This window comes from Scleropages formosus, chromosome 9 (assembly GCF_900964775.1).
Source record: "Scleropages formosus chromosome 9, fSclFor1.1, whole genome shotgun sequence".
Classification (NCBI taxonomy): Eukaryota; Metazoa; Chordata; class Actinopteri; order Osteoglossiformes; family Osteoglossidae; genus Scleropages; species Scleropages formosus.
This window is the reverse complement of record NC_041814.1, coordinates 2,451,480-2,462,488: the sequence shown is the minus strand read 5'-3', so window position 1 is coordinate 2,462,488 and position 11,009 is coordinate 2,451,480. Positions and strand designations below refer to the sequence as shown.

Here is an 11,009-nt window from a genome sequence, read left to right as displayed (position 1 = left end):
TGTCGCTCTAGTAGGTAGACTGAACAAAGGGAAAAAAAAAAAAAAAAAAAACAGACCGGGAAAAACCACACACAGAGGAGACGCGCTCGACGGTTTCCTTTACACGTTTTTATTTTTGCATTTTCTTCTGCCTACTCAGAGATTGTTTGAGGATGGGCAGCAGCAACCCTTATTCGTGTACTTGAAATAATATTTCGAGGGAAGAGCCGGAGCGGAGGGGCATCAGCGAGGAGCACGACACTGGAAGTATGTGTGTCAGACTTGGCCGCACCGCAAAACAAAGAACTTGAAGATCTAACATGTTGTGAGCCGCCGTTTCCTCAGTCAGTTGCTCTGTTATTGTGTTTACAGACAAAGAAGAGCGCGGCAACGTGCACAGAATAAAGAGCAGCAGCAGCGGGAAAAGTTTTTTTTTTTTTGTTTTTTTTTTTTAATGTAAAAATTCGCAGCCTCTTTGTGCCGAGGGTTAAATGAGATCTTTTCAGTTTGCATATTAAAACGGACCCAGGAAATAAGATGATGGTGTAGAGTGTTTTTTTTTTTTTTTTTTTTTGTAATGATTGTGGCTCTCATGCCCCTACGAAATGTACTGAGTGGAAAACAATCGATCCGAGCGGGAGAAGAAGGTGGTCCAACAAAAGGAAGAGTGACTGTGTACCTGGAAGTGGAACAGGCAGGGGCAGCTGCGAAGGAGAAACTCCTTTCTGAGAACTATGCTTTAGCGCTCTATCATTGGTCGTCTTCAATATTATTTTGTTGTTTTTTTTTTTTTTTTAATGAAACACTTATAGTGAGTAATAACAAAGGTGTATGGCGCTCGTGCAGGGCTCTCTAGGCACCCGCAGCCTGTAGACCCCGATGCCCGAACTCCGGAGCCATGCCTAGCCCCCTTTTCGACCCAAAAATAATGGAGGCTGAGATAGTAGCGAGCAACCAGCACTCCGGCATAGTAGTGCTTCCCGGCGAGACGGAGCCCGAGTCCCGGGACGAAGAGGCTCTCCGCTTCGCCCTCGACCACTTGTCCCTCATCGGGGAGAAGGACCGCGGCGACGGCGGAGGGATGGTGGACCCCCTCGACAGCACCGACACGAACCCCGAGAGCTGCGCTGCTTTGGGAGGGGGCTTCGGCGGCTTGCAGTTGCTGGAGCGCCCTGCGGGCTCCCCCAGGTCCCCGACGTCCTGCTCCCCACCCGAGGACTACTACTACTCGGCGCTGGGCGAGCCGGGCGGCCGAAAGCGGAGCGTCAACATGACGGAGTGCGTGGCCGTGCCCAGCTCGGAGCACGTCGCCGAGATAGTGGGCAGACAAGGTGGGAGCGCGGGCGCCTTTATTCTGCGCCGGGCCGCCGCGTGAGCCGCTCGAGCGCGGGGACAGGGCAGCGCGAGCCAGCCAGCTAGCCACCAGCCAGCCAGCGCGTGTCGCTGCATGCGTGCGCCCGCGCGCTCGTGTGACCCATTGTCGCGCGCGAGGAGTTAGTTGCTTTGCAGCCTGCGGGTTCCGCTGCTGAAACGAGCGGCTAACACGAGCTACAGGGAATATTCTGCATAATAATTACTTTGCTTTTGGTTGCTGGGCGGGTACCGCCGTCCACGACTAGTCTTCCTGCCCATGCCATGGCATTACCAGTGCACACAACACACAGCGGTGGAGCCGACTGTGTAGTTGTGAGCTCTGAAATCGGGCTTTCCGCTTATTTGTGAGCTTTAGCTGAGGCGAACGTTGGCGCTTTCTGTCAGTTTTCCGAGGTAAACGCTGTTCGAAGTTGGTGCGGAGCCGCAGTCCTTTGTCTCCAGCCCCGTTGCTGCGGCGGCGAATGGGCGGTGTTCAAAAGTTTGAACCGTTTTCCACAGCGGCCTCACACTGAGGGCTCGTATACGATGCAGCCCCTTCGGTTTTTAATAATTGACTCGGGCCGTTCTCGTTTTTTCCCCCTCATTCCGACCAGTTAGGTGACTAGCGGTAGTAATACTAGTAGTAATAGTGACTAGTCTTATTAGGGCAGGAGCGCTGCTGGAGGGGGGAGGGGCGCAGACGCAGACAAAGCGCTGCGACTCAGACTGGGACTCGGGACGTGTCTGCACAACTCCAGCCTCGCTAAACAAAGGCTGCACATCCATGCACACGCTGTTAAGTTGTGGAATCGGCAGGGCCGCGGCCGCTCATTTTGGGGTTAATGGAGCAGCACCATGCATGTGCTTAGTTTTAAATTTGTCTTGCTGCCTTTAATTGAGAGCTCAGCATGCAGCAGTGCGCTGGGCTGGCTTATGTGGGCACACTGCGAAGTAAGCGCGGGGACGTCCGTTCACCGGTCGTCAGTGGTGTAAAACATTACCTTTACGTTAAATAAACTGCACAGTTGCCTTCGGTTTGGGGAAAATTCTGCATTAGAGAAGAGAGACGACTCATTGTTCTCTTTGTTTGAAAATGCCATGCTTTCTGCCTCCTGGAATGACATCACAGCCTCGCCATCTTATTGGCTACCTGTAAATCCCCACCCATATTTAAAGAGACAGACGACACATTAATGTCCGCATACTGCACACGTTTGGTACATTCCTGAATTGAAATACTATCCCATATCGAGTTATACTGGAAATATTTTTAAAAGCTGTCATGAGTCAAGATTGTACTTGCTGAGAAACACGTAATGTGTTGAAATAACATTTACTGTCAATTTCTTTATTGCCCAAAGTAATCTGACAAGAAATAGGTGAATTATAGTGTTGAATAGGGAGTGCGGTGGTGCAGTGGGTTTGGCCTGTGCCTGCTCTCTGGTGGGTCTGGGGTTCAAGTCCTACTTGGGGTGCCTTGCGATGCACTAGCGTCCTGTCCTGGGTGCATCCCCTTCCACTCCAGCCTTGCGCCCTGTGTTGCTGGGTTAGGCTCCGGCCTGTATATAAACATATACAGATGTTTCTGATAGTGAAATCAAATGAATGGGTAGACTAACTGCTTATCCAGTTAAAAACTACGGTGGTACAGGACCTAGCCTTGAAAACATGGGGTTCAAGGTGGGGTGCTTGTTGAATGGGATACTGATCCATCAGAGGGCGGTCACACAGTTTCTCACAGACAGCCACTCATTTAAACTCAGACTGAGGGCAGTTCACTTTCCCGGTTCACATGAAAAGCATGTCCTTGGAATGTGGGGGGGGGAACCCGCATCAACTCAAGGAGAGCACCCTGTTATCTGTTTGTTTTCAAAAAATAGTCTCTTTTTATATTGGTAATTGACAGTTTTGTCATAAGTTTTGCCTTCGTTATATATTTTCTGAACCCTTTCACAGGGCTCTGTCTTAAGAATACTTCTGTGCTAAGAGCTTATACTTAATGAAACCGATTCCTATTTCAGCCCACCATGAATACATGCAGGTTAAAATTTAATTACAATGTAATGTCTCTTCTTACTTTTTACCCAGGTTGTAAGATTAAGGCACTGCGCACAAAGACCAACACCTATATCAAGACCCCAGTACGTGGAGAGCAGCCGGTGTTTATTGTAACTGGGCGCCGAGAGGATGTTGAGATGGCCAAGCGAGAGATCTTGTCTGCTGCGGAGCACTTCTCCATGATTCGAGCATCTCGCTGCAAGGCCGGCAGTGGGTCTGCACCTGGAGCTTTACCAGGGCCCCCACATCTGCCGGGGCAGACTACCATACAGGTCAGAGTCCCATACCGTGTGGTGGGTCTGGTCGTGGGCCCCAAAGGGGCTACCATCAAGCGTATCCAACAGCAGACCCACACCTATATCGTAACCCCAAGCCGTGACAAAGATCCCGTGTTTGAGGTGACAGGGATGCCAGAGAATGTAGACAGGGCACGAGAGGAGATAGAGACGCACATCACCTTGCGCACCGGGACCTTCGTCGACCTGCAAGGAGACGACTTCCACAGCAACGGCACCGATGTCAGCCTGGAAGGCCTGGGCACCATGAGCTTGGGGAGCACCCTGTGGTCTAGGCCCAGCCGTCCCACCCCGACACCGCCACCACCCCCACCTCTTCCGCTCTCACTACACCAGTCCGGCCGTAAGATGACATCAGCCTCCTTCACCTCTGGTGGGCTTGGATCCGATCCGTATGGTGGGTCACGCGGGCCCCAAGAAAGCAGCAGCCCTACCAGCCCATTCAGCACAGGTAGCGGTGGCTTCAGCTTTGGCAGCGACCCTGCGCCTGGCCTGCCCGCTGCAGACGAGCTTGGCTTTGAGTTCACCGCTGCCCGCATTTGGAGACCTTTCTTGAACGGAACCCAGAAGCAGCAGCAGCAGCGCCGCAACAGTAGCGGCCCGAGCGGAGGTGCAATCACCCCCCGCCTGTCACCCACCCTGTCAGCAGATCCAGCTGCCCTGGAGCCGCCGCTGACCCGGCGTGCTCAGAGTGACCCTCTGAGCACCCTCTCGTGGCTGCAGGCTGCTAACACCACATCCTTCTCTGCAAGCAGCAGCAGCAGTAGCGGTGGGAGCAGCACAGGTTACTCTTCCTCCAGTTCCGCTGGGGGTTCACCTACTGAGCCGGAGGGGAGTGCCAGCGGTGCCGGAATGCTGGGCCTCTTCAAGGCAGGGGCAACCGCAGAGTCCACCAAGGACTGTTTTGTGTGCTACGAGAGCGAGGTGACCGCTGCACTGGTACCATGTGGCCATAAACTGTTTTGTATGGACTGCGCTGGTCAGATCTGCCAGTCGGGTGAACCCAAGTGCCCCGTTTGCCATACCCCTGCCACGCAGTGTATCCGTGTCTTCTCCTAGTTAGTGGCAGATATGGGTGGAAAGGAGCAGTGGTACAAGGAGAGAGCCGCACAGTCGTCTGCCCACTGAACGACTGTTGCCGCGCATCTCTGGACTTCAGCAAATTGTATTCGACGAAGGAATAATAGCAACCGTATTAGCCATGATGTTAACTGTGATTTTTAATTAAAATGAAACTAATAATAATATTATTATTAGTAGTTATAAGAATAATGTTAAGTAGAGGTGATTGTTTCAGAAGGTAAGAGTTTATTCAGTGTCAGATTTAGAACTCTGAAGTTATTGTTCTGGAGTTTGGGAAAGAAACCAGTGTCTTATTGATCTTCAGGAGTTCAGCCTATTGTCATTTTTGTCTTTATACCTTTTTATGGTTCAAATCAGTACTACATCATTCTCAGAATTTTTGAGTTCTGTTAAGTTATTTAGCAAGGGCCTGGTGCACTTTTCAAATGCATTTTGTACTTTTGTATTTTGTTAAATGTATGGTGCAAGGAGAGAGTATAATAAACAAGATGAGAGGGGTCAGGTATTGTAGTTGGATGTTTTTAAATTTATGCCTTTTTTTATATTCTGGATCACTGGGCAGGCTATGTTTTTAGATGTAGAACTACCTTCAAGGTATTAAGTTGTTCTGGGAATGTAAGCATTTATGAATTTCTCCCCATGGTCAGTTACGAGTTTTATTTGTCTTCCAGTTCTCTGGGAAGGCTGTATTTCTGTGTTCTTTATCAGTTTACAGGCAATCCTTTTTTTCTGTGTGTGTATGAGAGAATGGTTAAAAACAGTAGGATAGTGAAAAGAAATTTAGACCAAAACGTATACCTATCATTATAGTACTGTAGTTTTCTTTGTGTTGCTGTGGATAGAAGAGAACACGTTAAGAACAATTAATTTATGCACAGTTGCTGGGAACAGATATCTTGTGTAAAGGAGATGTCTGACTTGAGTAGCGAAGGCTAGTTGAAAAGACCTAGATACGTATGAGATGCTAGAGATCCCTGTATGGTTTCAGCTCAGTATCACAGTTTAGGTAGTATTTGGTCATGAGTATTGTTTCATAAATATGGACAAAACTGAGTATGTTGATGGGTCCTTGCATGTGTTAAATTGTGGACAGCTGGTAATATGACACAAATGGCTTCCTAAGCCAGAATCGCAAAGCTTTCCAGGTTCTAGGGCACGGGGTTTGAAAATTCAGACGCGGCAGGTGGTCTGTGGAAGCGTTTGCAGGACTGGATTTGGCTGCAGAAGGTGACCTTGCACACTAATAACGTGAGAAATGCTGCGGAAAATCTGTCCGTTTTGAGTTGACAAGCTTGTGTTGTTAGGAGATACCGATTAGCCGGTGCAATACAAACGGACGCGCTTTACAATAGACAGTACAGCCCGATTTGGCACTGGTGAAATTTCCAGACATTGTCTGTAGGAGGTGCTGTTGAGCGTCACAATCGGCTTCACTTCATTATTGCATTAAACACGCTTAATGTGACGTCCAGATTGCGACAAGTAAGTGTTTCGCTGGCCGGATTCACAAGTACGTGGTATTTGTGATGACTTTTTTTTTTTTTTTTTTTTTTTTAAATAGATTTCTTACCACTCCTGATATCTTTGGTCTTCCACTTGTGTAACTTTCACTCCGTTTGAAACATCACATCTCTGGAGCAGCCCTTGTTGTCAGTTACTATTTACACAAAGGATATTTGAGAAAAGCCATAAGTAACAAGCGCTCAACAGGGTGTCCAAAGCCCCATCACCGAAATGTTCCACTGTTATTTACTCTCTTGATGATGATGATAATAATACAAGTAACTAATGGCAGCTAGTTAATATGCAGGGCTTCCAGAGACCGTGCTCTCCCAGTGTATGGAATCCAGAAGATGGGCTTCGGCGTTGCTTCGTCATACTCCGTTGTTTCTGCTGGATGGATGTGCGTTTTGCCCGTACGATCTGCCATCTCTTCTTTAGTCTTTGCTTTGCTGTGCAGTTTGAAGGCGCATGAAAAGACTCATAACAAACTTGCCATCATCTGAAGGTTCTTTGTTTCTTACTTCTCTGTCCAGGCAGTCGGGGAGGTTGGTCATGTGCTTGTGGAGGCATTTTTTTGTCTCATTCTGATGAGTTAGCAAGCAGAATTTGTGCAAACGTGCTGTTGTCTCGTCGGAAGGCCCTTACAGTGACAGTTGGGGGTAGCTTTACAAAATGTGTATTAAACGGTTTCAGAGGTACGATTCCGATGACTGGAATGTGAGCCAATGTGCAGTGTGTAACACAAAGCCTTGTCAACTTTCTTTCCCCTAGACTGCCCTCTCTCCTCTTGCTTTTGGTACAGTTTTTTTTTTTTTTTTTTTGGTTTTTCAAATTTATTTGCTTTTTATGGCAGTACTTCCAAACTAAGTATTAAGAATGGAAGTTTTGTGCATACAAGTACCAATGTGGAGAGTTTATTTTTAAATAATTTACAAGTTCAGTCTGCATGCCTTGAATCCACTAGGCAGGATCTAATGTATTTGTCTTTTGTTAATTTGCATACGGCTTAAATATTCCAGATTATGTGACACTTACTGTAATTTTATTTCCTTTGTACATGTAGGCAATTTATAACAGACAAGACAACTTTATTGAAGAAATTTTAAAATTGAAATATATTTTATTTTAAAGTTTATGGACCTTTTAACCTTTAGGGGAAGTACTCATATATAGTACATATATATTTGAACTGACTTGATGGTTATGACAAATTGTATCAAGAGTTTTATTTTTTATGGTTCTTTAATAAATGGTTTGTTTTTATTTAATTTAATTTCTCTAAAATGATAAATCTGGTGCCTTGTTCTTTTTTGTGTATGCCTCAGAGGAAATTCAACAGGAAAGGTAAAGTACAGCTTTAGAAAGACTTTCTATGGAATAAGAAGCTGCACTTTATAATGCAGTGGTGTTTCTGTATGTAAAGTTAAGCAAGATGATGTTGAACTTCTGCGAACAAATAGGGTGAAAGCATTACAATATTAAACAGAGTTGTCGTATAGAAACAGTAGTTATTTACAATGACATTTATTCATTTAGCGGATACTTTTCTCTAAAGCGACATACAGTGTTAAGGTACTTACAATTATTTGCCCATTTATATAGCTGGGTATTCTGTATTTAGCGTTACTGAAGTTGTCCAGGAATTCAATCAAGTGCTGTTAAACACCCCTGCACTACTGTGGTGTGTTACTGTTTCTGTCTGAGCACAGATCTTTCAGACCAAATTAATAGAAGCAGTGAAAATAAAGCTTCAGACAATCATGTTATATCTAATTTTGAACACTAGAAATTCAGCATAGTGCATTAATGATTGCGTATCATCTGGAACATTTGTTATACTCACCGAACGGGTGTTATGGAAGAATTACATTAATCTTGCCATAATCTCACCGACCTCCATAACCTGCTCTCATAGAATCGCACAGGGATGGGATGATTCGGACGCAGGAGCCAATATGGAAAAACATTTTTAAATTTGCTAATTTTGCTCAGTCTTTCCTCCGAAGAAACTAATATCAGGATCAGAACGAGCTTTATTGCCAAGTATGTTCACACATACAAGGAATTTGTCTTGGTGACAGAAACTTCCACAGCACAGACAGAATGACAGTGACAAGACCGATGAGAAGATAGAATATGTGAATGAAGGATAAAAAAAAAAATTATAAAAGTACCCAATATACAAAAATAGTCACTAGACATTATATGTATGTTCTATAGAAATGCAAGGAAGTGTAAGAGATATGATGTGATAAATATAAATAGCATTGTGTATTTCACTGGTTTACTCTCTAATATGGGGCTACTTACAATTATTTACCCATTTGTACAGCTGGGGAATTTTTACTGGAGCAATGCAGAGTAGGTACCCTCATCAAGGGTACTACACCAAGAGAAGGTACATTCTACAGTGCTTAACATGCCACAATAGTAAAAATGAGGCACACATAACATATGGGTCCTTCAAGGCTAAAAAGTGACACCCCTGTCCTTTAACAAACAAAGCTGTTCTGTGAGCTCATATCCAAGATGCCTCTGAGCTCTTTGCACAATTATATGATAACCTTAAAAAATTTGACTAGAAAGAAAGTGCTGACTGATATTTTAAATGCTGGTAGTGATGATGTCATCAATTATTCTGAAATTGACAGAATTTTCCAACACTGACCTGATCATGTCTGCTCAGAACTTCATTAGCTGGCCACCATCTCCAAACCTGGAACAGCTGAAAGACCTGAGCAGCAAGACTCGGTCAATCAATCCTAAAGTTACCGATGCAAAGGGTGAGACCGTTGGCATCCAAGCTAAACGAAGACTAGGTCACCAACTGAATCACTGCTCTATCTGACGGGTGGGTCTGTTCCCTTGGCTTTGAGCAATCAGTTCATCAGCACGACAAGTGGAACCATGTGTGGCTGTGTTTTACTTTCTTGCCAGCCTCCACCCGCCCTGCGGTCGCTTAGATGCGTTCCAGCGTTGGATGCTTTCGATCTTAAATTTTTCTTAGAATCTTAAGTTTAGCGCTAAACTTAAGATTCTAAGAAAAATTAAGATCGAAAGCATCTGACACCAGTTTGCTTTATATGATATAAAGAGAGGGCTTACTCTTTACAGAAAAAGGGGAAAAAAAAAAAAAAACACCTATGACTCCTTCTTTCCAATGCAGATTAACAGTTAACTTGCACCACGTCTGTCGTATAGAGCAAAGTGCGCCGGAAGGTTGCTCTTCTTGCCGCAGAGAAGGAGGATGGGGGCAAAGCGAGCGGGAAGTACATTTTTATCCAAAGGTTTCCGGCAGCTTGGAGCACCTTGTTCTCCATCCCAACCTTTCTTCCAGAGGTGCCCGGAGAGAGCCGGGCGAGCTCAGAAGGCGATGGAAAGCACGGAGTTGTACGCCAAGGTGAGGATGTGGCTGGAGCCTTCGTTACCGTGATTTTTATCTGTCCTCATATGTCTAATTACTTGCTGCCTTGACTTTGTTCAAGTGTGCGACTCATGAACAGGAGCTGTCGGTGTCCAGCGGACACGTTGTAACACACCCTGCAGCTCCTTTGACGTCCACTTGGGAAATGTACACTTCAGGTTTTACACCATTGTTACCAGTTTTTTGGACATTTCCTTTGGCGCAAACATAGGTGAGATGAGCACATGTATAAATGTTTTCTAGTTCCTTTCCATGCATATTTAATTTACATCTGTTCATTCAGCTGATGCTTTTCTCTAAGCTTCTTTACGATTATTTACCCATTCGTACAGCTGGGTAATTTTACGGAGCAATATTTTGGCTAAGTACCTCGCTCAAGGCTAGTACGGCTGGAGGTGAGGCTCGAACCTGTGACCTTTTGGGTTCAAAGGCAGCGGCTTTCCGAATCACTTCCCTACCATCTGTCTAAACCCTTTGGTCCTTTAATATTAACATCTTGGAGTGTCTTTTGGTCAGCGCATGGGCCAGATTTGGCGATATGGAGTCCTTTCCGCTTGCGAATTGTTTCACACGTTGGGATGGTGAGCTTGCAAATCCCATCATCCCAGTGTGAAAGCACCTCTAACAATTATGCTACCAGCTGTCCCTTATCATTTAATGGCTTAAATGGAACTAGGGCAGGTGACCGAACTGAACGGATCTAAAATATGGCTATGAATGGGGTTACTTTAATAACCCGGAAAATTCCCCACTGTGGGGAAATGTCATACTTTGTGTGTCCGTGGGGGTGAAAAGACTAGCTTGCACCCGTTGATCTCCGTGCTTTTTGATGGATCTTTCCCATCTTGTGATCAGTCGCACCATCATCCTCCTCCTCCTCCCAGCGACAGCCTGTGGCGCAAAGTAGTTTCATGCGGTTTAATGCAAAGATCAGAAAGTCAGACTTAATGGCTGAAGCGAGTCGCTCGTCGTGGAGCGTGGGAGCCCGTGTTATACTGGAAATAATGAGTAATCTCCGCTGTCGGAGCGAAAACGGACAGATTGATGTTAATTTTTAACAAGCGTAGAGGGGTTTTCTGCTGATGAGACAAATCTGCGGGCAGGGTGAGCTCAAGAAGAGCAATTCTCGGTCCCGTTGTGTTACGATGCATATTCTGGTCTTTTCTGTTGACTTGTTACTAATGCAGAGGCTTTGGAATGTGAACATTTATTCATTTAGCGCATGCTTTTGAATAGTCTGCATCATTCAGATGATGCCTTTTGTATCCAAGGTGTTACTGTGCTAGGTACAGTATCTACACAGCAGAGCAATG

The 11,009-nt window shown here is 45.6% G+C and overlaps 2 protein-coding genes across 2 annotated transcripts in view; both read left to right on the top strand.

Moving 5' to 3' along the window:
- Positions 1–418: 418 nt before the first annotated feature.
- LOC108919781 (RNA-binding protein MEX3B) lies at positions 419–7,364 on the top strand. Its single transcript, XM_018728051.2, has 2 exons — positions 419–1,310; positions 3,421–7,364. Exons 1-2 carry the CDS (start codon positions 878–880, stop codon positions 4,743–4,745), a joined length of 1,758 nt encoding a protein of 585 aa, XP_018583567.1. The 5' UTR covers positions 419–877; the 3' UTR covers positions 4,746–7,364.
- A 2,115-nt stretch (positions 7,365–9,479) lies between these two features.
- LOC108919800 (unconventional myosin-Vb) overlaps positions 9,480–11,009 on the top strand; it is a 28,437-nt gene continuing 26,907 nt past the window's right edge. Inside the window, exon 1 of the mRNA XM_029254497.1 lies at positions 9,480–9,672. Coding sequence (XP_029110330.1) covers positions 9,520–9,672 — 153 coding nt within the window. The 5' untranslated portion in view covers positions 9,480–9,519. The remainder of the gene's footprint in view (positions 9,673–11,009) is intronic.

What these genes read in the sequence shown, in the direction of transcription:
- LOC108919781 (XM_018728051.2), top strand. Translation starts at nt 878, where the DNA reads ATGCCTAGCCCCCTTTTCGACCCAAAAATAATGGAGGCTGAGATAGTA. An exon ending in CGAGATAGTGGGCAGACAAG is followed by an intron (nt 1,311 to 3,420) that starts GTGGGAGCGCGG and finishes CTTTTTACCCAG; the next exon opens with GTTGTAAGATTAAGGCACTG.